At 36.8% G+C, this 26,315-nt stretch overlaps 1 protein-coding gene across 5 annotated transcripts in view; it reads left to right on the top strand.

Moving 5' to 3' along the window:
• Positions 1 to 26,315, top strand: part of ADAMTS6 (ADAM metallopeptidase with thrombospondin type 1 motif 6) — a 154,745-nt gene that overhangs the window by 42,883 nt on the left and 85,547 nt on the right. For all 5 annotated transcript variants that reach the window (XM_084503222.1, XM_084503224.1, XM_084503223.1 and 2 more), the window contains 2 exons: positions 14,777 to 14,820; positions 18,304 to 18,409. In XM_084503222.1, the coding sequence (XP_084359348.1) occupies positions 14,777 to 14,820; positions 18,304 to 18,409 (150 nt within the window). The remainder of the gene's footprint in view (positions 1 to 14,776; positions 14,821 to 18,303; positions 18,410 to 26,315) is intronic.

The raw sequence follows: 26,315 nt of genomic DNA, 5'->3' as shown, positions 1-26,315 counted from the left end.
TGGAAGCATGGATTTCACATTTTAGTGTAGACAGACCTCAGACATATCTTAGAGGTCACTCTGCTCTGCAAATATTCTATCACCACATAGAAAAATAACTTCCTGTTGCTCTTAACAAAGTTGAACAAGACCTCGGTTATGTTGTTATTCTTGTAGGCTTATTCCCTGTTCAATTCATTTAAACTTATCTTTGCTACAGAAGTTATTGCTTCTACAACTTTTAAATTTGCTCAAAGCACACTTAACCCTGTTCAGTAGGAAAAAATGTTGGTTTAAAATCATTTGAATCAAGTGATTCTTTTTGACTTAAAAAAAAAAAAAAAAAGTCTGCAGATATATTTTATTCCATTGACTGAAGTTTTTATTTACTGTGTTCATGCTGCTCATTTTTTGAAGAGCATCTATAAGAGTATAGGAGCACAGAATTCAGGTCAAGCAAGTGGAGCAGAAAGAAGGCTTGGCTAAGCAGGGATCTTCTTTTGGAGTTTAGGCAGAAAAGTGTATGGATACTGGAAGCAAGGTCAGGTGACACGGAAGGGCTGCAGAGATGCCTGCCACTGTAGAGAGAAAGTTCCTGTGTCCCAAGATCAATTAGAGTTGAGGCTGGCATTGGCCATGGTTCTCCTTTTGCTGTTAACACTCGTCTATTGTTTGATGAGGTTGGTCATGTTGCAAATATGGATTTATATTAAGCAGAGAATTTCAATGCCTTCTTCAGCCATGTGTATAGCACTAGTGATGGGCTCTGAGACCGTCAGAATTGGAGGTCTGTGATTGTAGGAACATTAAACAGCCAACTTGGAATTTTCTTGGGATTTGCTGCTCCTGCTGGATGCCCATAATTTTATGGGGCTTGGTGGATACTCAAAATGCTGGCTGATGTTATTGAGAGGCCTCTCTCAATTGCTTTTCAATGGTCCTGGTAGTCTGGAGAAGTCTCAGTCAACTGGAAGCTGACAAATACTGTTGCGGCTTTCAAGAATGCTGAGAAAGAAGACCCTGGTAACTACAAGCCTGTAAGTCTCTCTGCGGGGTCTGGTGAAATTAAGGAGAAGATTATTCTGACTACTACTACTACTACTACTACTATTTTTTACTAACTTAATTTCCTTTTATAACAAGGTTGACTAAGGGAAGCCACGTGATGTAATCTTTTAGGATTTCAGAAAAGCTTTCGATACTGTCTCTCACAGCATGCTTCTGAACAAAATGTCCAGCATACAGCTAGACAAATATATGGAATATGATGGGTGAACAATTGGCTGAGGGTCATAGTAAATGGGGTACATTAGACTGGTGGCCAGTCACTAGTGGGGTTCCACAGGTCTCCATTTTAGGGCCAGTTTGCTTTAATGTTTTCATAAATAACTTGGATGCAGGACTTGATGGTATACTAAGTGAGTTTGTGGATAGCACTAAATTGGGAGGAGCTGTTGACTTTGCTGAGGCCTAGCAGAAAGAGCTTGACAAATTAGGTGGGCTGGGCAATCCCCAATCATATGAAGTTTAACAAGAGCAAGTTCTAGATTCTGCACCTGGGATGGGGCTACCTTGTGTATATGTACAAGTTGTGGGACAAGAGGCTGGAGAGCAGCCCTGCAGAAAAGGGGTATTGCTCAATGGCAAGTTGAACCATGATCCAGCAGTGTGCCCTGGCAGTCAAAAGGGTCAACTGTACCCTAGGGTGCATTAGGCACAGCATTGCTACCTGTTCGAGGGAAGTGACTGTCACAGAATCATAGAATCATTCAGGTTGGAAAAGACCTCTAAGATCATCACTAAAATGTTGGGAATGAAGAAAATCACAGATCAGTTCTGATTTGCTCTGAGCACTCAGCTGTCTCTAAAGAGGGATACAGGCCCTGAAGTATGGATACTCACAAATCCAACTTCTACCAAAGCAGTCCAGATCCAAATGAGGTAGGTGCCCAAGGCTTTGGAGAACAGGAGGGTAAAGAAAAGAAATTCACATCAGGATCCAGAACAACCAGCCTGTGGATGACCCAGAGACGGGTGGGCATCAAAGCTCTTACCCTGCAATGGCTTATACTGTACTGCAGAAAGATGCATTTCCTGATGTTATGCCCATAAATTCTGCTACAGTAACAAAGGTAGGGTAACTTGTCTTTCCCAGCTCTGCCTTGGCAGGAAAGAGAAGAGGGGTCTTATTTCCTAGAGTAAGTACTGATGCTGCTTGTTGTTGGAGATATACTGCTGCCTAGAGAGATGTGAGCATACTGTCCTGCTCTGCTCCACACTTTCCTTGAGTACTGTGTACAGTTTTGGGCACCATAGTATAAAAAGGACATAAAACTCTTGAGAGTGTCTAAAGGAGGGCTCCGAGGATGGTGAAGGCTCTAGAGGGCAAGATGTCTGAAGAGCAGCTGAGGCCCCTTGGTGTGCTCAGCCCCAAGCAGAGCAGGCTGAGGGGAGGCCTCATGGCGGCCTGCAGCTCCCTCACGAGGGGAGCGGAGGGGCAGGCGCTGAACTCTGCTCTCTGGGGACAGCGACAGGACCCGAGGGAACGGCATGGAGCTGGGACAGGGGAGGGTCAGGCTGGGGGTTAGGGAAAGGGTCTGCACCCAGAGGGCACTGGGACAGGCTCCCCAGGGCAGTGGGCACAGCACCGAGCCTGACAGAGTTCCAGAAGCATTTGGACAAAGCTCTTAGACATCTGGTTTGATTTTGGGGTGGTCTTGTGTGGAGCCAGGAGTTGGACTCGATGATCCTTGTGGGTCGCTTCCAACTTGGGATATTCTTTGCTTCTATCTTATTCTATGATTTTAAGCTACTGAAATACAGAGCTCTGTGTAAATATAACAGTACGTATACCCAAGTATTTTTTTTGTCCTCTGCCTCTGTCACAAAAGTGTGTTAATACTATGAAATTGAGACTAGAAATTCAGTTTCAATGAGAAATACGGTAAGTTCAAGTGTTGAGGATGTTCATATGGTGCAGGTGAAAGAAAAATTGAAAATTGTGTAATAGTTCTAAATCATAAGGTTTAGGTGCTTATACTTCCTGAAGTAAGGGAGACTTTCAGCAGCAAATGATTTAAGATCTTTTGAAGACTTTTTGTTGCCTTATGCTATTTTTTTATCTGAGTTTCAGGTCCAAAAGTGCTACACTTTGTGTGTGTATATACATCATGCACAGATTTTTTTTTTTCCAAATTTTATAATGTGCTTCCATGTCAGTGTCAAGACAAAAAATAAAAAATAGGAATGCATTGTTTTTGTAGAAACAAAAAACTATGTAGGACAATAACAACAACAACAACAAAAAATAAAAGTATTTTTAAAAGTACATAAAAATAAATGTACGTTCACAATGCTCAATCTAATTCTACACAGTACTTCAGTAATGTGGTTTTGGAGTGAGGAAACTTTCTCTATGTAAGTCTTCTACAACAAATATTGTAAAATAAGGCACTTAAATGGACCTTTAAGTGTAGGTACTTGCAAGGTAAAGTACTCTAAGGGCAGATAAAATGGTCATTTCATGGACAAAGATGTATGTGATATTCTCAGAGGCTTGTAATCATTCACAATATTTGGAAAGTTGGAAGAGGAAGAAAGGCCATATCCACAACAAAACTTGTAAATATACTCACAGTCTGTTACTGGTATAATTTATCTCATTTATTTCTGTACAACAGAACTAAAGCTTGGTTAGTAATCGTAGCTGCTGTGTTTCCCTGCTGCCAGAGGTCTAGACTAGTGGCTTCCTATAAATGGTTTAGCATAATATTTTCTGCTGTGTGGCAGGATGCCCCCAACCACGCCTATGTAATTAGTTTTGCTAGTCTTCCTTTTTCCCAGACTTTTTTGCATTAGAACACTCCAGAAAGAATTACCTTACAAGTTGCTTGTGCTGCTGTGATTGAATGTCCTTTGAACAAAGGCTTTATGCATTAGTTGCCAGACTTTTCCTGAATTCACAGATAAAAAAAAAATAAAAATATTAGCAGTGTACTTGGAGTAGATATGCAGAAATTTCTGTTCTGTTCTCTAAGCCAACTTTAGCTAATCATATCCATGCAACTCCATCAACATTTTGGCTAGGTGCTGGGAATGCAATGAAACTGTGGAATTCAGTTTTGAGGAACAGAGTACAGCTGGCTAAATATTATCCAGTGTGGTGATAGGGAAAATCCTGAGTTTCTCTATAGTCTCTGAGCAGTTACAAAGTCATGATTGTCACTTGTGGGTGATTGTCACTCATGTACATCACTCTAAATTTCTGGTACACTAACATAAGCAGTTTTACTGTGGACCAGGAGCTATCCCATGGAAGAAAATCAGTTATGTCGTAGAATTTGAAACACTGTTTTTAATTATGCTATACTCTCTGATTATTTTCATGGCTTCACATTCTCCAGCTTGCAAGACTTATACGTTACTTTCATAATTATTTTTCAAAAGTCTAGAGATTTGATTTCCATGTAGGATTTATTCACAGATTAGGTTGAGGAGCCTCAGTGTTGAAGTGGACCAGAACTCTAGTTTGAAATAGAGTTAACATACTCTGAAGAAGATGGTTGAATTTACCAAGGAGTTGGCCAAGCCTACTGGAAAGCTTGGAGCTCTTTCTATTTGATGGCTTTTTGTATCTGAACTGCTTTCAGCAAGGTGATTCCATACTGGCTTCATACTGAAGCCATGCTCAAACCTCTCGCTTGTGTGCTGACACTAAATGCAGAAGCACAGAACTTGGTGCAAAGTATAAAAATGGAAAGAAGGGGAGTCTGAGCCTGGGTTGAGCCTTTTGATGCTGCTTTGGCAGCTTTGCTACTATCATTCAAGATGATTTTTGTAGTAGGGTAGACCTATTTGTAGAAACTAGCTGACAGTCATTCAAGCCATCAGTAAGTCAGTCTGATAGCCAAGCCAATCAGTCTGGTTAGTTCTAAAGTTGTGGAGAGAGAAGTCTGGTGGAAGTTATGTTCACAGAGGACCACAGAAGAAAATACATGGAGAAGGGAGGAATGAGTTACAGCAGCAAGCCTCTACCTATTGGATACAGAATAGAAAGACTGAAGAAGTAGTATATTAATGACAGACAAATTAAGGCAGAGCAGAGGGTGAAGTGACACTACACTGTGCCTGGATGTTTCTTCAGTGCTAGCATTTGCCTATAAAGCTGTCTCTAGAATAATTCTAGAGTTAATATTGCCAACTCAGTTTAATGAGTTTGTAGAATGTTCGTTTGCCTTTGTGATTGCCTTTGTAGTCATGTATAGTCTACAGAAAAGTTATGACTAGACAAGCACAGAGAATGGTAGTATTGTTTTACAGAGTTTCAAATGATATTAACAGTATGTCAGTGAACAGCAAGGAATTGTATCTGTAGTTTAACTACCTAGTTTTACTCCATGAAATAGAACTTTCATAGAAAAAAGAACAGCTCAGTGACTAAATGTCATGTCCGAACCAGTAAGTGGTATTGGTGCCACTAACCCCCTTGGTTACCTAACCCCCTTGGTGCACCTAACCCCCTCCCCCCCACCCCCCCACCCCAATACCAGCAGAATACTAACATTGGCCTATTAAGATACTGTAGGTGTCTGGCTTGAATACCTAACTAGATCATGATCTAGCTGTTCATAGCACTTGCTATTCTCTACTTTCCATCTTATTATAGTTGCTGTAGCTGGTAAGAACATGTTGCTATATGAGAATCATAGCTTATGTTGGAAAGGAAGTTTTTAGTTTGGATGACTATAGAGCAAAACCTGAAAAGTGCCAAAAATGTAAATAAAAATGGATAGTCTCAGAAAGCAGATGATGGCTAAAAAGTCTAAATGTATTATTTCTTTAAATTCATAAGATTTTAAAGCTTGTCTTCACATTTGTGCAATGATGACCTTTTAAGAATTAAATGTTTTTTTGAAATGGTATATCATGATATGTCTCCAGCTGAGAACTGTCTCAATTTCTTCATCTCATCATTAGAACTGTTTTTGTTTACAAACTCATGTATGAAATTCTATTTTTATTTAACTACTATATTTTTCAGTAACTCTACTATACGCTATATGACACAATAAAATAGCATTGAAGATTATTCTGTGTTCTGTATAAGAAAAAAACTGTTGATGTATTTTTTTGTGAACTTAGTTAAAAAGTGTATTTTGAACACTATAGATTAGAAATAGAATTATGCTAAGAGACTCTCTTAATAAATCATAATCTTGAAATCAGCTATGCATATCCGTCCTGAATACAGTGATTACAGTATTAGCTGTCCTAAATACACCAATGATACTAATGGTTATGGTAAATTTTCAAATTCTATCCTAATGTTCCATTGCCAAAATTGATGTAGAAAAATGACAGTGTTAAAAAAAAAAAAAAAAAGTTTCAGAGCAGAACTTATTTTTACTATACTGGGTGCATTTGCAATTCCAAAAAAAAGTTATATGAAATGTTTCATCTAACAGTTCAATTGTTTTATGTATTTCTCTTCCTATAGTCAGAGAATTAGAAAGTGTTAATAGTGCTTCTAGCTCAGATATTCTGTAACTCAGAATTCCATTATCCACCCAAGTTAAGTATCAGTAGAAAGCCCAGTACAGACAGACTTTGGTTGTCTGTGGCAGTTTTCAACACATGGAAAACTAATAATAGAAAAAGCTATTTCTGTTGAGTGATGTGTAACATGTATATTACGCTTTTTCTTCCTTGGTTTAAATAGCTCTTTTTGATTTGAGGTTTTTGAGGAAGAAACCATATAAGACGTGTACTTTATTTTAAGGCAGAATGCTGTTGCGGTGTACCACTTTCTGTAAGGCTAAGCATATGCTGTAGAAAAGGTTTTAGAAAGCAATCAGCAAATATTGTGTTACAAAGAATACTGCTGTTTGTAACCTCTGCAAACCTAGTGAATGACCAAGTTATCTTAAAAGTGGTGAGCTGCTGAAGAATTATGATAAAAAAAACTCGTTATAAGTGATAAGTTATAAGGTATAACTGACCAAATGACAGTAGTTGTTTTTCCACAGAATTCTCTAGTATTAATTACATTGTTTACACTTGCAAAAAAACCCCACTTTTTGTATGATAGCTATGTATACAAAAGAATATGGTAAAACTGCAAGCTATTCACTTTGTTGTTGTTGTTGTTATGTTTATTTTCTTTAATTTAAAAATAGGAGGTGGAATTATCAGATAGTTTGAGGCTTTTGATCCCTCCAGATTTTTAAGGGAAATCTGACGTTCCGGTTTGATCAGCAGCAGTTCAGTTTTAGCAGATTTATGTATTGGAACTAAGTTGACTAACTTACTTAAAAGACTATTTTTTTGAATGGCCTTTTGACGGTTATGCGCCCAATCATACATATCTTCTGTTTGAATAAGTTGCGTCACATCAAGAGTAAAAAGTAAAGAAGATAAAATTTTCATAAACCCATTAGGTTTTTATCATTGAGCAAGGGTATGTGCAACAAAGAGTCCTTACTTGAATAGCTTATTGTCATGGAATCATAGAATGGGTTGGGTTGGAAGGAACCTTAAGGAACATTTAATTCCAACCCTGCTGCCGTGGTCTTTGATGATTGCTGAAAGCCCCATCCAGCCTGGCCATGAACACTTCCAGGATGGCGCATCCACAGCTTCTCTGGGCAACCTGTTCCAGTGCCTCACCACCCTCATGGTAAAGTATTTATTCCTAATATCCAATCTACATGTAAATCTACCCTCTTTACTTTAAATCCATTCCCTCTTGCCCTACCAGTCCCCTCCCTGACAAGGAGTCCCTTCTCAGCTTTCCTGCAGGCCCCCTTTAAGTACTGGAAGGCTACTGTAAGGTCTACCTGAAGCCAGGCTGAACAACCCCACCTCCCACAGCCTGTACTCATAGGAGGGGTGCTCCAACCTCTTTATCTTTTTTGTAGCCATGCTCAGGGCTCATTCTAAAAACTCCATGTCTTTCTTGTGCTGGGGGCCTCAGAGCCAAATAAAAATAAAGTAAAAAGCATATGTCAAAAAGTATGATTTGGTTTAAAACAGATGAAAAATAAAACCTTCTTTTCTGTGATAACGTATTTGGAAGTGTTCCTTAAAAATGAACTAATAATTTGTAGTTGTTGGCTGTGTTTCCTCTTGGAACCATTTCTTAGTCTTTATTTTGTTTTCTGACAATCTTCTTCTTATTTTTTTTTTTCTCTCCCAAGCAGGTTAATCGGCAAATTTTGTAGTATTATGTATGTAAAGCGAATGTTCATCTGTCTGGAAATTGAGCTTTATGTTCAGTCATTCCCATTTGTCCATTTCATCTAGCATGAATTTTCTTGTATTTGTATATATTTGTGTTTATATTCCAGTCATCTTGGTAGGTTTTTCCTCAACAATTTCCCACAATTCTATTCTTTGTCCCCTAAACTCATTAAGAAATATTCCTTTAAAAGCCTGTTATTTCTTTCTCTTTCTATCACAAGTATTACTCAGGCATGTTGGGTAGGTAGCTTTCAGGTTATTTTATAGTAGGCTTATGTATTTATAAGTAGTTTGTATGTATTTGATGATTTTTTGGACAGTTTGTATTTCTAATAAGAGTTTCCATGCTTCATTCACCATACTTAGAGAAAAAACATTTTGTGAGTTTCTATTGATTAGTTAAATTCTTGAAAGTATGTCCATCACATCCTAGTTCGCAATGCTAAGATATGCTTCCAATCCTATATAGATATATCTATCTCAGTGCTAATTCAATTTAGGTAGTTCTAGTAGTTTAGGTAATTCTGGACATTACTAGAAAGATACATCTAATAAAAACAGACTTTCCTTTAGTGGGCAATTTCATACAATCAGATTGGTGAACAGGCCAATATTATCCTTGAATATGTAAATACAGATTATCAAGTAAGAATTTTCAGTTTACCTTTGTATCTACTACTGTTAATACGATTATTAGAAGAACTCTTTGAACTGTAATTCACATACATCAAAAAGTTTAAAAAGTTCTAAATCTCAAATAAAGGTGGCACAAAGGCTACGTTTTAGTGGCTGTTTTGTCAACGATGAAAGGTGGATTTGTTAATCTGACTGAAGAAAAAAAAAAAAAAAAAAAAGATAGCAGCATGTAAGAAATGCCTACTGGGACAAAGGGATTCAACCCTGCTGATAAGATCCCCTAGATGGACACAGTAAGATCCTGTAGATGGACAGTGAAATGGAATTATCTTGTTAGATTTAAGAGGAATTAATTGATAAAAACATTGAAAAATGTTTTTAGCACACTATTTCTAGCACACTAACACTACCTATCCTTATGTTTGATTGATGTCATGACAGGAGGCTGTTACCCCTCCAAATCTTAACCATCCTGTTGAACTGCTACACATTCCTTCTGGCTGATTTTTCAGTCAGTCATTAGTGACAGCTGTACATCTACCATTTCTTTCCCATCTGTTGAATGTGGCTCTTCACCAGCCCTGCAAGTATGCCCCACAGTCCTAATCCTTTTCTACATCAGCCTCATGAAATGACTTCTGATCCACTCAGGGTATTAATGGACTTGTAATCAACAATCTCACCTCTTAACGGCATTCTATGTTTCATTTGCCCAGCTTGGTCACATTTCTGGGATGTTATGCCTTTATCAGGAGGCATATGATTTTCTTTTCCAGCTCTGGCAAAGTATTTACTTTTTAGTCCAAAATGAACAGGCTGTAATTGTATGCTAGTTTTGTGTGTCTGTGTGTGTGTACCTTGTTTTTGTTTTATTTTTTTTCTCTACAACTTACACATCTGTATTTTTAAACTCACTTTTTTTTTTTTTTTTTTTTTTTTTTTGTTGTGGCTCTCTTACATGTTGTCAGTGAATTAAAAATAAAATATATTCATATCCTGTAAACTGCATTTTTGTATAACTGTTTTTTTGTGTGTGTGTGTATGTTTTTAATGGTTGGTTGAGGTCATTGTTGGCTTGAGAGTTTGCCGTTTGATTGTCTGTGGTTCCTTAAATATTTACTGAGGTCCTTGTGACAGCTATGACCCATCTTCACCTTTGTATTTTGTATGAAATAGCACCTAGGCCTCTCTAATCTCTTCAACAGGCTTGTGAGTATGGATCAAACTGTATCAGACCTTTCACTCAAGGGGCAGCTCAATACGTGTTTCTTTACCATCAGCATCAACAGGAATTTTAACAGGTCTGTCTGAGACTGGACTAAGATTTAGTACATCCAAGATGCACTTGTCTTTCCATTGAGGCTTGTGTCCTCTACACTATTTCTCCAGTTTCTTTGCTTTGGTATCTTTTTTAAGTGCAGTGGGACAGAATATGATATTTCACATTGTTCTTGCTTAGCCTTGGAAGTAATTTTTCCTGGACTTAATTTGACTGTTAAACTTGCTGCTTATACTTCCTCTATCTGTTGTCAGAAATCATGTGGCAAGCTTCATCTGTTCATGGTACTCTCCCTTTATCGGAACACTTGTGTGACAGTTCTCTGAATTCATTCTCTTCTGTAATTCAGGTGGTTTCTGACAGCAGCAGGCAAGTGTTGAAAGCTCTTGTGCTGCTTCACCTGTTGTGACAAAACTGAAACATGCAGCTCTTCTGTAGTGTAAACATACATTTATAATCATCATTTCAGTAAAATGATACTCAGATACTTTACAAACTATTTTTGATAATTAATATAAGTCATCCCTCTTAAAATGTGTATGTGGGATCTTTACTGGGGTCTGTATTAATGCCCGTGCTGTTTACTATGTATTAGATAGTGGGATTAAGTGCACGCTCAGCAGGTTTGTGGACGACACTGAACTGAGTGGCGCAGTTGATGCAGTAGAGGGAAGGTGTGCCTTCCAGAGGGAACTGTACAGGCTTGAGAAGTGTGCGCACATAAAGCACATGAAGTTCAACAGAGCTAAGTGCACGGTACTGCACTTGGTTTGGGACAATCCCAAACATCAGCACAGACTGGGAAATAAATGGATTGAGAGTAGCCCTGAGGAGAAGGTCTTGGGGTTGTTGGTTGATGAAAAATTGAACATAAACCAGCAGTGCACACTTGCAATCTAGAAAGCTGACTGTATTCTGGGCTGCATCAAAAGAAACATGGCCAGCAGGTGGATGGAGGTGATTCTCCCTCTGTACTCTGCTCTCCTGAGACCCTACATGCACTACAGCCTTCAGCTCTGGGACCCCAGGATAAGAAGGACATAGAGCTGTTGGAGCGAGCCCAGAAGAGGGTCAGAAAAATGATCAGAGGGCTGGAGCACTGCTCCTTTGAAGAAAGAATAAGAGAGTTGGGGTGTTTAGCCAGGAGAAGGCACTTGAGACACCTTCTTGCAGCATTACAGTACTTGCAGGGAACTTCAGGATGGAGAGAGACTTCTTACAAGAGCATGTAATCATAGGACAAGGGATAATGGTTTTAAACTGAAATAAGGTAGATTTAGACTAGATAGAGGGAAGAAATTCTTTACTATGAGAGCAGTAAGACACTAGAATAAATTTGTGAAAGACGTGGATGCTTCTTCCCTGGAGCGTTTGAGGTCAGGTTGGGTGGGGCTTTGGGGAAGCTGATTTAAGTGAAAAATATTCCTGCCTACCTTTCTTCAAAAAAGAAAGCTTAACACAATACTTTCTGAGTTTTGATATGCCTTGTCCCCACCTATGTTAGGATTTTACCCCTAGTCTCTTTCAGATACCGTTCTTCAGTGAGAAGAACGGACATGCTCAAGAGTTGTGGACATGCTCACCTTTCCATATCTTGCATAGAACAGGACGAAAAAAGGAGCAAGGGTTTTCCTTTGGTAGATAATAAAATGGAAAGCTTCCCAGTGTCACATGACAAGTCTGAGAACTCCCACAATGTAAATGTACATAGGGACTGCATGTTTCACAGGTGGAGTTTCTAGCAGAAAAAACCCTCTCTACATAATATTTCCTTCTGCTGAGATTTGAAAGCTAGTAGTGTGAACAGGAGTCAGCTAGGCTGATGGTTCTTTTGCCTTTAAATTCCGTGAAAACAGAAAAAATTCTGAGAATTTTGTGTGAAAAACACACAAAACATCTTTTAGGTCTTCATGATTAAACAGGTTCCATGAAAAGTCAAAATAAAGTTATAAGAAGTGGTGTCAAAACGATAAAAGACAAATTAGGCTGATTTGGTTAAATCATAAAGAGAAGCATAGGATGGAATTGTGCAGTTCAGTACATAAAAATAAAACAAGTTAAGAAAAAAAACGTGAGCAGGAGCCATCCAAATGAAAGGGAAATAGGGAAAAAATGGAACTTGAAGACAATGCTGTAGGTAGAGCAAGTCATGAGATGTTTTTCCTGTTAAACTGTTTTCCTTCTAAACTAAATAAGAGAGTGTATGAACATTGCTTACAGGAATTTGTGTATCAAATTTAAATATTTGAACAAATACTCAAATGTTTAATGAAACCACAATTAGAATACTATTATTATATGGGATTGATCTTGCAAAAAGAGTTTATTGGAAAATAAACGATCTTCCTTAATTTTATTTATTTAATTTTGGGACTAAAGAGAATGGCTTCAAGTTGTGCCAGGGGAGGTTTAGGTTGGAAATGAGTACATTAAAAATCTGGCGTTTCTTCTCAGAAAGAGCAGTCAGGCATTGGAACGGGTTGCCCAGGCAGGTGGTGGAGTCACCGTCCCTGGGGGTGTTTAAGGAGAGGTTGGACGTGGTGCTTAGGGACATGGTTTAGTGGGGTGAACTTGGTGGTAGGGGGATGGTTGAACCAGATGATCTTGAAGGTCTTTTCCAACCTTAATGACTCTACGATATTATGATTCCTATGAATGCTAGCCTGTGTATAATGAAGAATACTCCCTATGCAGCACAGCCAGGATACTATGGTAATTGTTTTTCAAAAGTGTAAGAGTAAGAAAGGATTTAATTCATATCATTTTCTCAAATCACAGTTCCTTTTGAAACTAGCTGAATGAATGCCTTCAGATTCATAGCAATATGGGAGTAAGCAGATTGAGGCAATACGACTAAGTTTTCAGCTCTACTGAAATCAGTGACAGCATTTTATTTGAATTTAGTGGAACTGGCTTGCTTCTTAAACATACATTTTATCTAAGGATGTATGACATTTTTTTATTATTATTATTCAGTATTAAAAAAAATAATCAGAAGAATGTTTCATTTGTATTCGTATGTTGATTATGTTCTTGTGTTGATTTCTAAATTCAGAATTCAGACTTAAAAGAATTCAGAAATTCTGGGTTTTCTTGTTAAATAAGTCTGATCCCTGTCTACTCTGAGGAACCATTCTGCATGAACTTCAGTGGGATTAGATTCAGGCTTTGTCCTAAATCAATGCGTAATAAATTTGTTTCTTTAAAGATGGCAAAGGCAGACCATATTCAGTAAAAATCTTTTGGTCTTCAACTACATCATTGTTCTGTTTTGTGACACATAAAACCTAGTTAATTATTGAGAAACAGCATATGGGAAATCAGTGAGAGCTTTAAGTGCATATAGGATTATATAGTCTGAGATGCTTTGGTGAGATCAATGCATATAGAAATTTGAGTTCAAAATTAAAGCTTAATCCAGCAAACCGCTCCATGTTTAGCACCTTTAAAAATACCAGGGATTCCATTTGGTCACAGCAGTCTACATGCACAGAGAATTCACTGGATTTGTTCCAAATTTTCAGCTTTGTTATTTTGTTGATGGATTTGGCTTACAGACAGACCTTAACTTTATTAACTCTGAAAGGTGTTTATCTCATGATCTGGTTCCTATGCGATAACCTTTTTGAAAACAATCCTTATATGTTGCTTTTAACAGAAATGTCTGGTGGCTTGGAATTAGTAAATATTTGGATAAAAATTTAAAGCATAAAGATTGTATCTTTCATTTTTGTTTTTGCTCACTATCCAAAATAATGGTATTATTCAGAAACACATTGCAAAGAAATCAGTATGAATCCTTGAACATCAAAGAGAGTATTCTCGTATCACTAGCCATATAATAGGATTACATATTCAAAATATGGAGTTGTCATTAATGAATTATGACTGCCACGTGACCACTGCTGTTACGAATAGCTGTTATACCACAGAAAACATTTTAATTCAATTTTCAGCTTCAGATACTTGCATGTCAACTGCACAAAAACTTGAGATCCCATATTTGAATCATTATACCTAAAATTATGAAAATTCTTTTTTAAATGCATTTTTTAGCTTTCAATAAAAATCTATTTTTTTATTTTAGTTTATTTTTCTTTCAGTTCATTTTAGTTCAGGACATGTATAATCATTGGAAGATAGAGATGGGAATTATAAGACAAGCTCATATTTTGATATTTTTTGTTGTAATACTCCAAGGCTAAGGTTTTAATTACAATCAGTATTTAAATATTAGGAGTTACAATTAATATTGGTTAGTTTTTAAGTGTGAGGCTGAGAATTGCAGTATGGTCAAAAAGTAAAATTAAGTGTTTTGAAGCAGTGTAGTCTACAGACATGCTGCTGTAACTTCTTAACAGCACGGTAGACTGCTTTATGGAGCTGGTGATTACAAAGATCCACTTTAACCATTTTTTTCTTACTGGCAGGTGTCCCACTGGCCTGAGGCCAGCGGCTGTGAGTGTACTACAGCTTGTGGTTTACACCAGAGTGTAGAAAATGGCGACACCAGCTGGCTGCACATAATTAAGCTGATTGCCATCTGACAACTTGCACTATGATACAGATATGTGATAAATATACAGAATATTTTACAAATTTGATCCTCTGACATATTTTATGTGCTTTTCTTCTCCTTAACAGATATGATATCTGCACTTATAAAAACAAGCCTTGTGGAACACTGGGTAAGATTATAAAGAGAAATTTCAGCTTCTATTTGCTGTTTGTTTCCTTGCTTTATACTCAGCTACTGATTTATCAGCTCATTAGATCTTTTTAAGTATATGCTTTCAAAATTTTGCAGTTTTATAAACATGCACAGTAAAAGGTAACCTACATGGATTTATGCTTTGATAGATTACAGTAATTTTAGATTAAGCGAGCTACTACTGGAGATTTCATCTCTGATAGCTGTAATGCTGATAAATCCTAGCAGATTACTCAGATTTACCAAGCAACAATTACTGGAGAGGACTATTTTTGTTTAACCTGTCTCCATGAGCTATTATAAAAAACAAATAGAAGACCTCAGGAAGGTTTAAAAAAACCACACACACACACAGAGAAACCAGAAAAGAAACAGGCTTTGAGGTTTTACACTGTTGCTGTGTTTTACACAGGGAGTACAGCCTCAGACTTTTCCTTCCACAGACTTGGAAAAAAATAACACAGTAATATAAATTATAGCAATATTGAAACTCCTTAAAACAGTGCTTTGACAAGAGAGAAAAACACAATGCAATCCTAGATGCAGGATTGTTCTCTTTATACTTAAATTTGTTGGCAGAAATTACTTACTGTATCATAGTTGTTACCTGTAGTAGTGCTTTAGTATATGAAAACATTTAATATATGAAACGTTATTGAAAGACTAATATGGTATTTTTATATTTTTTTCAAATGTACTCTGAAGTAATTAAATATATAATTCTAGTTCAGCGAGTTAATATTTTTAAGGTTGTTAATATTTTTTTCATAATGAGAGCTCATAACTGTATTTTCTTTGTCTTCCCCTGTACTACTGTATGCTTGATAGCCTTAACTCATGTTGATTTTTTTACAAGTACCACTCAAGTCAGCACGACACTTTTGGCAAAGGGAAGTAGTTTACATGAGGAGAAAGGTATCAGAATTTTTTTGCCTGTTCTAAATATAAACAATATTCACAGCATGTTTTAGTAAAAGGCAAAATGTAATGATAAATTTCTAAATGTAATTGGATTACTTTGACATCTGTGTGGAGGAGTCAAAACTGAAGAGACTGTTTATATTGATGTCAGAGTTGTCATTACAAGTGTTAAGAGAGTTTGAAAGGGAGTACATTCACCCACAAGCTATCTGATATTTATATGTGATATTTTTAACACACATCATTCATGTACTAGTCCTCACTGTATCAGACTTTAGGATAAAGGCAGATTCTGCTTCACTTGAATCCAGTGTAACAGACGGGATAGACTTTGGCTTTTTTTTTTCTTTAAACCAAAAGGCTTGAGTAAATGAAAATAAAAACCACATATGATATCAGAGTATTGTTATCAGACCGTTGGCAGTAAAACCACAACAATGTACTTGCATTATTGGCATTGAATTCAAAAAGAGGCCAGCCCCCACGGTCCTCTTCTGCAAGGCATTTAGTATGCTTAAGTCCCACTGACCTCCAGTAGCTGAAGTTAAGCATATATTTAAGGGGTCTGTGAACAACAGTCTCACATCTCAAAAGATCAGAAGAAATCTGAATCATTGGTGTTCCAGGAAGAAACAGAATTAATGGATTTACTGTGGGATAGATACCTCTTTCCTGTTCCTAGGGAGTCTTACGTAGAACTGCATGGAAGAGATGCAGTTCTTCAGATGTCTTTGGAGCAGCTGTATGGCTGCAGTGAAACACAACTCCTTTTTTCTTTGATCTGAGATGTAGTCTGGGTTCTTGACTTGACCTCTGTCACTTTCTGCAGACATGGTATTTAATTATATATCATTAGTCTGGTCCTGTAAGTCACTTAGCAAGCACTCAGTTAAGAGATCTGAAGATAGAGATGACTTTACCACCCAGATATGGTGAACTTCTCAAGGAAACAGGTTAGCTGTTACACAAGCATCACCACGTTGTCCTCAGAATGTCCTGCTCAACTGGAATGGCATAGTTTAGACAAGTGAACTGTAATTGTATTTTTTTTACAGGTTTCACGCAGCAAACAATGTACAAATTTTTCTCTGTGTCTAGTCCTTCTTATTCTGATGCTTCATCCTGTCCTCAGTGGTCATTGTCTACTGTAGTGATTTGATTTTGATGTTTTGATGGAAATTCAATGAGCAGACATTGTCGCCTTTTGCCCATGTTGGTTTGGTTCTCAGAGTAGTTTTGGTGTGTGCAGGTTAGATTAGTTTTGGACAAAACCAAGTCAAAACACATATTTCTTAAATGCTCCATATGTGCCTAAGGGAAATGTTAGGGTCTAAGTCACTGCTTGAACTGTATTCTTGATATGCACTGATACTTTTTTTTTTCCTGTAGAAAGCTCTGAACCACTTGTAGGGAGGAAGTTTCACCTATGGGAGTAAACTAGTCCAAAGTAGAGTCCAACCCACATACAAAGATAACATTAGGAGCCTAATGTCAGTGTTTTACTCTACTGACCAGCTCCTTCTGCTCCAAATTAATTGCTCGTGGAAGCAGGAAGCACTTATCTTATTACTGATGTAATAAGATGTCATCTTATTACTTGCTTGCTGATAGTTCAAACAGAATAGTTTGAAGTGCCTGCTCATTCATAAAAGAGTATAATTCTGTTTCCCCACAACCGCATTTTCCCAGCTATTGTTCTGTTACAGCGTAAACTGTGCAGGTAACTTCCTTAAAGAAAGCATTACTGCTGCTTTCACATAAGAAACCTTAGGGAATACACTAAATAAATGTGATGCTTAGAGATTTTGCTGCTTTAGTAGCAGCAAATTAATGTCTGCGATATGTTGTGTGATATTCTGTTGCTAAAGAATGTGCAGGATACTGAAGAGCCATATTCTGGAAATGCCAGTGGCTTGCTTTCTCTAAAGGAAGTTTTTTAAAGCACTTATAATGCAATAAGGTTTTAATTCCAGAAGATAATAGGTGATAAATGGAAAAGACTTCCATGGTTAAACGAGTGCTTGTTATTAACTTATCTCCTCTCTCTTCATTGATGCATTCGATTTTGTTTTTATATATTTTTTTTTTTTTTAAGTACCATGTGGGGCTTTTCATAGCTAAAAAAGTTGCTTGTATGTTTTTATGAACCCACTAAACTTAAACAGATTTCTTTAGAAAAATAATGTGGATACATTTTGCTTTCTTCAGGCTCAAGAATGTTAAAATAGAAATGCTTTCTTGAATTCCCTCTCCTGGCTCAAGTTACTAGGTGGTCCCAAGTTACCAGAAGTAAAATTTATAAATCTAACCCCTAGTCTAGACATTTTCCAGCACTGACTGCAGTTCAAAAAATATTAATGTCTAGCCGGCAAAGTGAAATTCCCCCCAGTGATTTTGCAAATGACTAGAAAGTTAACCTTTTGCCAACTGCTCCTTCTGTGCATAGAGGTTATTAAAAAGAATCCAGGCATTTATAACTAGGGCTTTTAAGACTGAAACACCTTGGCATGACCCTTTGTGTCTCCTTCTGTTTATTCAGGCTTGGCCTCTGTGGCTGGAATGTGTGAGCCTGAAAGGAGCTGCAGCATTAATGAAGACATTGGCCTAGGTTCAGCTTTTACCATTGCACATGAGATTGGTCACAAGTGAGTGAGTTTAAAAAAAGACTATGTTTTAATGTATCACCTTTTTAATATTAGTTTAATAATAGATATCATTATTTTTTCTGCATGGCTGTACCATCTCTGTTCTGGTGCTCCATGTTTCTTGTATATAATATTCATGAGTGGCAGTACATTTTATTTGGTATATATTACCAAGGGCTTTAACTTTAGAACTGAAGACTCATTGTTTACCCTTTGATTTCAGATTCCAGTTTAATCTGTGCTTTTGAGATTTGGCTCACACCCTCCTACTCTGTTTCATATTCTTAAATATTAGGCTTTGAAAAATTTCCCTCCCCCTCCCTCCACATTTCTTTATGAAACAAAAGCGGTTAAAAGTTTTTTTGTTTTTGTTTTTCATTATTTTATCTTAAATATAATTCAAAGTATTCTGACTAAAGCATTGCTTCTGTTGCCAGTATTCATATGCTTTCAGTCATCTTTCACTCAAGCAAGAATTATGTAAAATATTCATAACATCATCTGTATATTTTAAGCACTGGCATATTATTTTAAAGAGCATGATGATATGAGAGTGCAAAAATCTGAGTACAGATCAGTCTGGGAATATTTCAGGTCCTCCCTTGAAAGACAGTGCCATTAGTATGTTGTGATGACTTTAAAAAGACTAGGCACCTTCTTTTATCAAGAGGTTTCCTTTTTGTTTATGTGGGTTGACCAACACTGAGTTATGGATGATATGTTTTTCCAATCATTAGCTGATGCAACTGCTAAAAGTTCCAATGCAGACTGAAATGGAAGCTATCAATCTGCTGATCAAAAGCAGGAGTTGGAAGTAAACACTTATTTTCATCCCACCTATCATGCAAGATAATTACTTGGCAAGTACGATCTCATATTATGTGTGAAAAGAACACTTTAGTTACACTGAAGTAGATGAATTCAAAAATTCAAAAGCAATTGTATAAGATCTGAACAAAAATAATTTAAAACACGTGTAATTCTTGTAATCTTCATTTGCTTCCTTCTTTTCCTTTACTTGAATTGAAAAGGATAGTGTAAAGAAAAATATATTTCCAATGTTGCGGAAAAAGCTCCTTCAAATCACTTATACATCTGAAAATCTTATTAATAGTAATATGTAACCTTGTGGTGAATTTGAGCCACATGTTCAAAAAGAAAAAAAATCCCCATCTTCATTCTAATCTGTATGTCATGTCACTACATACTTTATGAAGGTTATTCCAGTGAAGCATAACAATAATCTGAGTGTATGCAGCTATGTTATTATTCAAAACTGGCATGATTACAATACTTCGTTTAAAAAACTGAGGCTTTGATTAGAATCTCAGGAGAAACTACATCCATAGGATATATTCTCTGATCATAGGCTTTTTGTTAACCATCTGTGTTTACTACAATCGGTGTCTCTTGGCTTCTTTTACATAAGGTCTTTTGAAATTCTGAAATCTCAGCTCTTTGAAGTTTTCAACTTGTCCTGTAGCTTGAATGACATGTCAAATGGTGTTTTGAAAATAATATAGAAATCATATTCACTTGATTTTATTTGATACACAGTGAATTAAGAAAATCATACTGGAAGTATGGAGTTAAAAACTGACCTTTTTATGGGCTAGATACCTTCTATAAAAACTGGGAAAAAATATGTGGGTAAAAGACCTTCAAGATTTATATGTTTTGTGCTATCCACACATCACGAGTGAATGGGAATTCACTCGTAATAAGACTGAATGCCTATGTGACTAAATCAAGGAAGTTATTACTTCCTTTTGTCTTCCTCTTCCCTTCAGTGGCTATTATTAAAGTATGTACTAGAAGGTACTTGCCTGTGTGTAAAATAATAATTTCAAGGAGTACTGTAAACTTTTCTTTCGCCATGACAAAATGATAGCTTTTCTCTTCAGACATACCTGGGAAATAGGAAATTGGCTTCATTGTCAAATGAAAGATAGAAGCACTTAAATGACAAGTCTACATTGAGTATATGATTCACAACAACAACAAAGAAAACACTTTATTAATTTAGAATATACTATGGAATGCTAAGTTAAAAAATGTTGAGCTGAGGAATAAAATTTCTCTTGTAATTAAGAGTCCGGTAGAGATAATACAGATAGATTTTCCATGATTTCTCCAAAAGCGGCATTATAAGACTTCTCTGATGGAATTATGATTCTATTTACTAGTTTCTATTAGGTTAATAAATTTGGGAATTAAAGGAAGGCCTTCCAGAGAAGAGCTTATGGATACTAGTTGAAGAACAGTTGGACATGAGCTGGCAATGTACATTTGCAACCCAGAAATCCAGTTGTATCATGGACCACATCAAAAGATGCATGGCCAGCAAGTTGAAGTAGATGATTCTCCTGCTTTGGTGTAGTGCGACCCCACCTGAAATACTGCATCCAGCTTTGGGTCCCAGTAGAAGAAAGATAGGACCTGCTAGAGTGAGCCTAGAGAAGGGCTGCAAAAATTATCAGAGGGCAGGAACACCTCTCCTATGAAGAGAGTTGGGGTTGTTTAGAATGGAGAAGAGAAGGTTCTGGGGAGACCTTCTTGCAGCCTTTCAATACTTAACAGGGGCTTATAAGAAAGATGAAGAAAGAGTTTTTACCAGGATGTGTAGTGACAGGACAAGGAACAATGGTTTTAGACTGAAAGGGAGTAGATCTAGATTAAATGTATGGAAGACATTTTCCACTGTGAGAGTGGTGAGGCTCTGGCTCAGGCTGCCCAGAGCAGCTGTGGATGCCCCATCCCTGGAGGTGCTCAAGGCCAGGCTGGATGGGGCTCTGGGCAACCTGGTCTGGGGGGAGGGGTCCCTGCCCATGGCAGGGAGTTAGAACTGGGTGAACTTTAAGGTCCCTTCGAACCCAAACCATTCTGTGATTTTGTGAAATGATTTGCTGATCTGGTCTGACTTTCTGTATATCACGGTATAGTACATTTAACTGATTTGCCCTTGTATTGATCCCAGTAACTTGCATTTGGTCAAAGTTTTTTTATCCAGAAAAGCACTTAGTCTTGAAGACTTAGAGACAGAGAGTGTGAGTGTGATTATTGTGTCTTGTTGTACTTTCCGCTAAATATTTATAAGTAATTTTAAAGTATCTTTTTGGCTTCCTTACAATTTGTAGCTTTTATATGTGTATATCTTAGTTTTTGTGCAGATAAGCCGTGTGTGTAGTCAAGACTCAAACCCAGCTGTTTTTATTGTAGACATCCGTAACACTTTGATTAACTCTGTGTTGCATAAAGAATGGTGGTAGACTAAGTTTTATGGTTGTTTCTCTCTATGTATGGTTTTGAGAAAAGCCTTGTATCGATTTTAATACTTCTGTTAATCAGATAAAGCCTGAGTGGACCACTCAGGCTTCATAATAGTGACTCTAAAAACTTGATTTATAATGCTTGACTTGCCACTAGATTATGTATTTCACACTGAAGAAATACTTAAGATTTCTGGTAAGCAAAAATCAAACCAGTCCAGATTTCCCTTCATGGCAGGAGTGACAACTGAGTGTGTGTAGCCTCTGCATTGTCAAACAGTTTGACTTTCTCTTTGCGAAGAAAAACACTTTGCAGGCTTGAATATGCTGTTATGGTCAGACAAGTGTAACATACAAGATCCAGTCCCATTTTCTGTTCCTACCAGCTGAGTTTGGTGCCTTTTCAGTCTGTACTTTTTTTTACTAGGTTACTTACTGAACTGCTGAATTTGCTTCATGCGTGCTGTACAGGATGCTGATTTAACAGATAAGGTTCCTTTGAATGGATGTCCGTAAAAGATAGATATAATGATATTCATTGTTGTAGTCCTACAGAGTTAGCTGAGCACTGGAAGCTAAATAACAAAGGTAAAAAGAACAAGAAAGATCAAAGAGGAAAAAACCATGAGATGTCAAAATGGGAGGATGGTGGACTGAGCTTAAAACAGAACTACCCATAAAATGCAAAGTAGGGAAAAGATTTGCCAAAGGTAGATCTCTGTTGAAGGTTTTATGAGCCAGGGAGCCAGAATGAAAGTCTGGTGTTTAGCAGTTGTATCTTGATAAAAATAAAAAAAAATCACAGAATCACAGAATTTTCTAGGTTGGAAGAGACCTCAAGGTCATCGAGTCCAACCTCCAACCTAACGCTAACAGCCCTCCACTAAACCATATCCCTAAGCTCTACATCTAAGCGTCTTTTGAAGACTTCCAGGGATGGTGACTCCACCACTTCCCTGGGCAGCCTGTTCCAATGAAAATAAAAATAAATAAATAAATAAATAAATAAATAAATAAAATAAAAATAATAAATAAAAATAAAATAAATAAATAAAAAAAAAAAAAAAAAAAAAAGATTATAAGCTAACGAATTAAATCGGCTTCAAGATGGAGAAGATCGTATTTTCTAGGAGGATTTAGTTCTGAATTAGTTCATACAGCTAAAATATGCCTGCAATTGTAGCATTTTTTGAATTCTTTTTTAGTCCGTATGCAAAGTAGGAAAATAGCACAAATAACCCCAGCTGCCCATATTAGAAAAGTGGTCTTCAGTGCTGGAATAGAAATTTCTGATTTAGGACAAAGTCTTCCTAGAGGCATTTTCAGGGAAGCTTTGTCTTTTCCTCATTCACTGGTAATTGGTGAGCTTTGTGATTGATCAGTAAGACCTTGTCTGCTTTATAAGACATCAGTTTTAGAATAAGATATTTCCTGGAAGAAATGTCTGTATGCATTGTAAAAAACATCAAGAAAATATTGCAGTCTGAGGGGCACACATGCCAAACTTCAAAATACTTAAACGCAGCAAGGATAAACTGTAGTAACACCATCTCTCATAAGCTCTCCCATGAACAAAACAAGACATTTTACAAGGGCATATAGTAATAGAACAAGGGGGAATGACTTTAAACTAAAAGAGGGTAGATTTAGATTAGAAGTAAGGAAGAAATTATTTACTCAGATGGTGGCGAGGCCCTGGCACAGACTGCCCAGAGAAACTGTGGATGCCCCATCCCTGGAGGTGTTCAAGGCCAGGCTGGATGGGGCCTTGGGCAACCTGGTCTGGTGGGAGGTGTCCCTGCCCATGGCCAGGGGTTGGAGTTGAGTGATCTTTAAGGTCCCTTCCAACCCAAACCATTCTGTGATTCCATATGGTTTAAAAATAAATAAATAATTTAGCCTTCTATTAGTGTAATAACAAAATAATATTTTTTCCATATCAATTTTACTATATTTCATTGCTAATAGGTATGAAAACAAGTAACAAAGTTACCATATATATCAACACAGGAATTGTTTACATCAGTTCATAGCTCTGAACTGATACTGTACAAAAAAAAAATAATTTATTCTTTAATAGTAGATTCTGTCTAAATTCATGCTCTTTTTGTTTAACAAGAGAATGCTGAAGCACTCTAGTTTTTCCTTCTTTTTCCTCTTTTGACATTTTCTAATGTCACTAAGAACAGATTTTTTTTTTTAAAGAAAATTAACAGTTAGCTTCATTTTATCTGTGAGCATTGCTATAGCTGTAAAGTAGGCTGCACACAGACATTCAAAGCTATATGAATGCACTCCTTACCTTTAATTATATAAAATAGAAGATTTCTGAATATTTAAATTACATCTTTTTAATAATTACTGGAATAAGTACAACATGATAGAAACAAAATGAATGCAAAATTTATGAAAAAGTTGATAAGCCTTACCTAAGCAAATAAGGTGGCATTTCTTACAAGAAACTTACCGTTTGCTCTTTATATTTTGTATCTAATACAAGAAGACTTGTTTAAGTATGCCTTCCGTCTCGCTGTAGTATTGATTTACTGTTAGAAATTTTGAAAGGATTATTCACTTGTGCACTTTTTTGACCCATCCCTACGCTGTGCTTCATTCTCCATAATAGTTGTGGGAGTATTGTGTAATGTGCTGAGACAGTCAAGGAACGTCTAGCAAAATACCTGGGTCAAAATACTTAGCTTGCAAATGACCCATTCCAGTCTTACTGTACATGTTTGGTTTGTATTTCCTAGTGCAAATAAGTTAGTATACTAAAACCCATTAAGGTCAAATTTTCTTTTTTCTCTCTCTTGAAAAGATTTATTTTTCCTAAAGAGTCACACAGAGTTACACAGCTGTAAATCAGCTTCTGATAGAGGACAGCAATATCAAGAAATTCATTTTTATTGTATTTCTTTTGCTTGTATACCTGTAACTTAGTTGCCTGACTCAGGAGAATCAGTTTCTGGTACTTTCTTCCATAACATACTTAACAAAGTGGCAGAGCAAAGTGAGAGCCACTGATTGACCAGAATTAGGCCAAATTCTCCCGTATATACTGTAACTCATGAATCTATAAGTGACTAAAAATTAATTGTTTTATTTAGAGAAAATAAACATTAGGGATCTGCAGTTCTGAATGTTCCAAACTAGGCAATAGCTCAGTGTAGAGCTTTTAGTATTACAATTGGAAAGCAGAGGTAATAGACTGTGAACAAATAAGGGAAAAAAAATCATCTGAGTAGCACATTTCAGATGATTTCTGTGCTGTAAAAGTACATGGTATATGAAATAAACCTCTGTAAGCAGTACTGAGGAGCATTCAGATTGGTTTGGATCTGTCTTCTCGGAAGTGTTTGCTTAATAAATCAAAACAGAGGTATCCTGGCTGTGCCACAAAAATAACTGATGTAATTTCAGACACATCAGCAGTAAGTGTTTTGGTAGCTCTTACCATCACAAGTTAGAACCACCAAGCAAATCAGCAACCTCACCTTAAATAAAAAAGAAATTGTAGGGAACCTGAAGTACTGTTCCTTCACAAAGTAAACGGGAGGATAAACAAGAAGTTTATGTTCACATCCTTCCCTCTGCTTTTACTCTAGAGTTTCTGGTTATCTATTGCTGTTTTATTCAATGCAGCTGAGACCAGTTAACTCCCCTGTGATTTTTGAGGTCAGAATTTAAGTTCGATGTGTATTACAAATAATTCTCTCAGTTTTTTTTTCAGATATAAAGAAAAACAGATTGCCAAGAAAAAGCGTCTGTTCTATTGCAGATGTTAACAAATGAAACAGACACAGAGCACTAGACAGATGTGCTGCCCTCTAAGAATTTTTTGAGAAGTGTAGAAACTATAGGAAATATTGCAGGAGAATTTAAATTATGATTTTAAAGCTCATAGTATTTTAACTGCTACTTTGCACAGTTCTTACATGTAGTGTGAGCAGAGAGAAGACTGGAGAAGAGTGGACATAATGCTTGAAAAAAAAGAGTGACTCAGAGCTGCTGAGCTAAACATCTTTCCTTGAGATGGTAGGCAGAAAGGTAACTTCAGAGAAAACTCCCGTGTCAGTTAAGAAGACTTCTCACTGTCTACTTGCTTATCTGCTTGTTCCTTTAAAACCAAAATTACATGGGCAGTTCTAGACAAGCTTTTAGAGCCAGTGAAAAAAATACAGTGTTAATCTGTTTAGTCATTTTGAAAAAGACAAGTAAATTATAACACTGCCTCCATTAAGACTATTTTGTTCCTTCCTTTCTTCACTGCCTTCCCACCCCAATCTAATTCCAAATATACTTTTTTGAAAGGTGTACCCTTAGTGTAATGGGGATCAAATACAACCAACATGTTCTGATGGAAATAAAAGTAGTACTTTGGACAGAAATTTGTCTTCATCTGCAGTCCTGGCTATAGGAGTGCAAATTACTAGGCTGTAAGGGCATGCTGCCACTACTGTCTATGGGAAAAGATGACAGTAATTACAAAACTCCTTTCTAAACATCAGAAATATTATCTGAACCTAATGGCCAGTTCTCTACTAAATTCAGAAGCAGGGGTGAGTGGAATAGCCTTTGTGTAAGGGAATAGATGATTTAGATGAATTAATATTTATTATTAAAAAAAGGGCAGTGCA

This window comes from Aythya ferina, assembly GCF_964211825.1.
Source record: "Aythya ferina genome assembly, chromosome: Z".
NCBI classification, from domain to species: Eukaryota; Metazoa; Chordata; class Aves; order Anseriformes; family Anatidae; genus Aythya; species Aythya ferina.
This window is presented reverse-complemented; position numbering and strand designations above follow the sequence as displayed.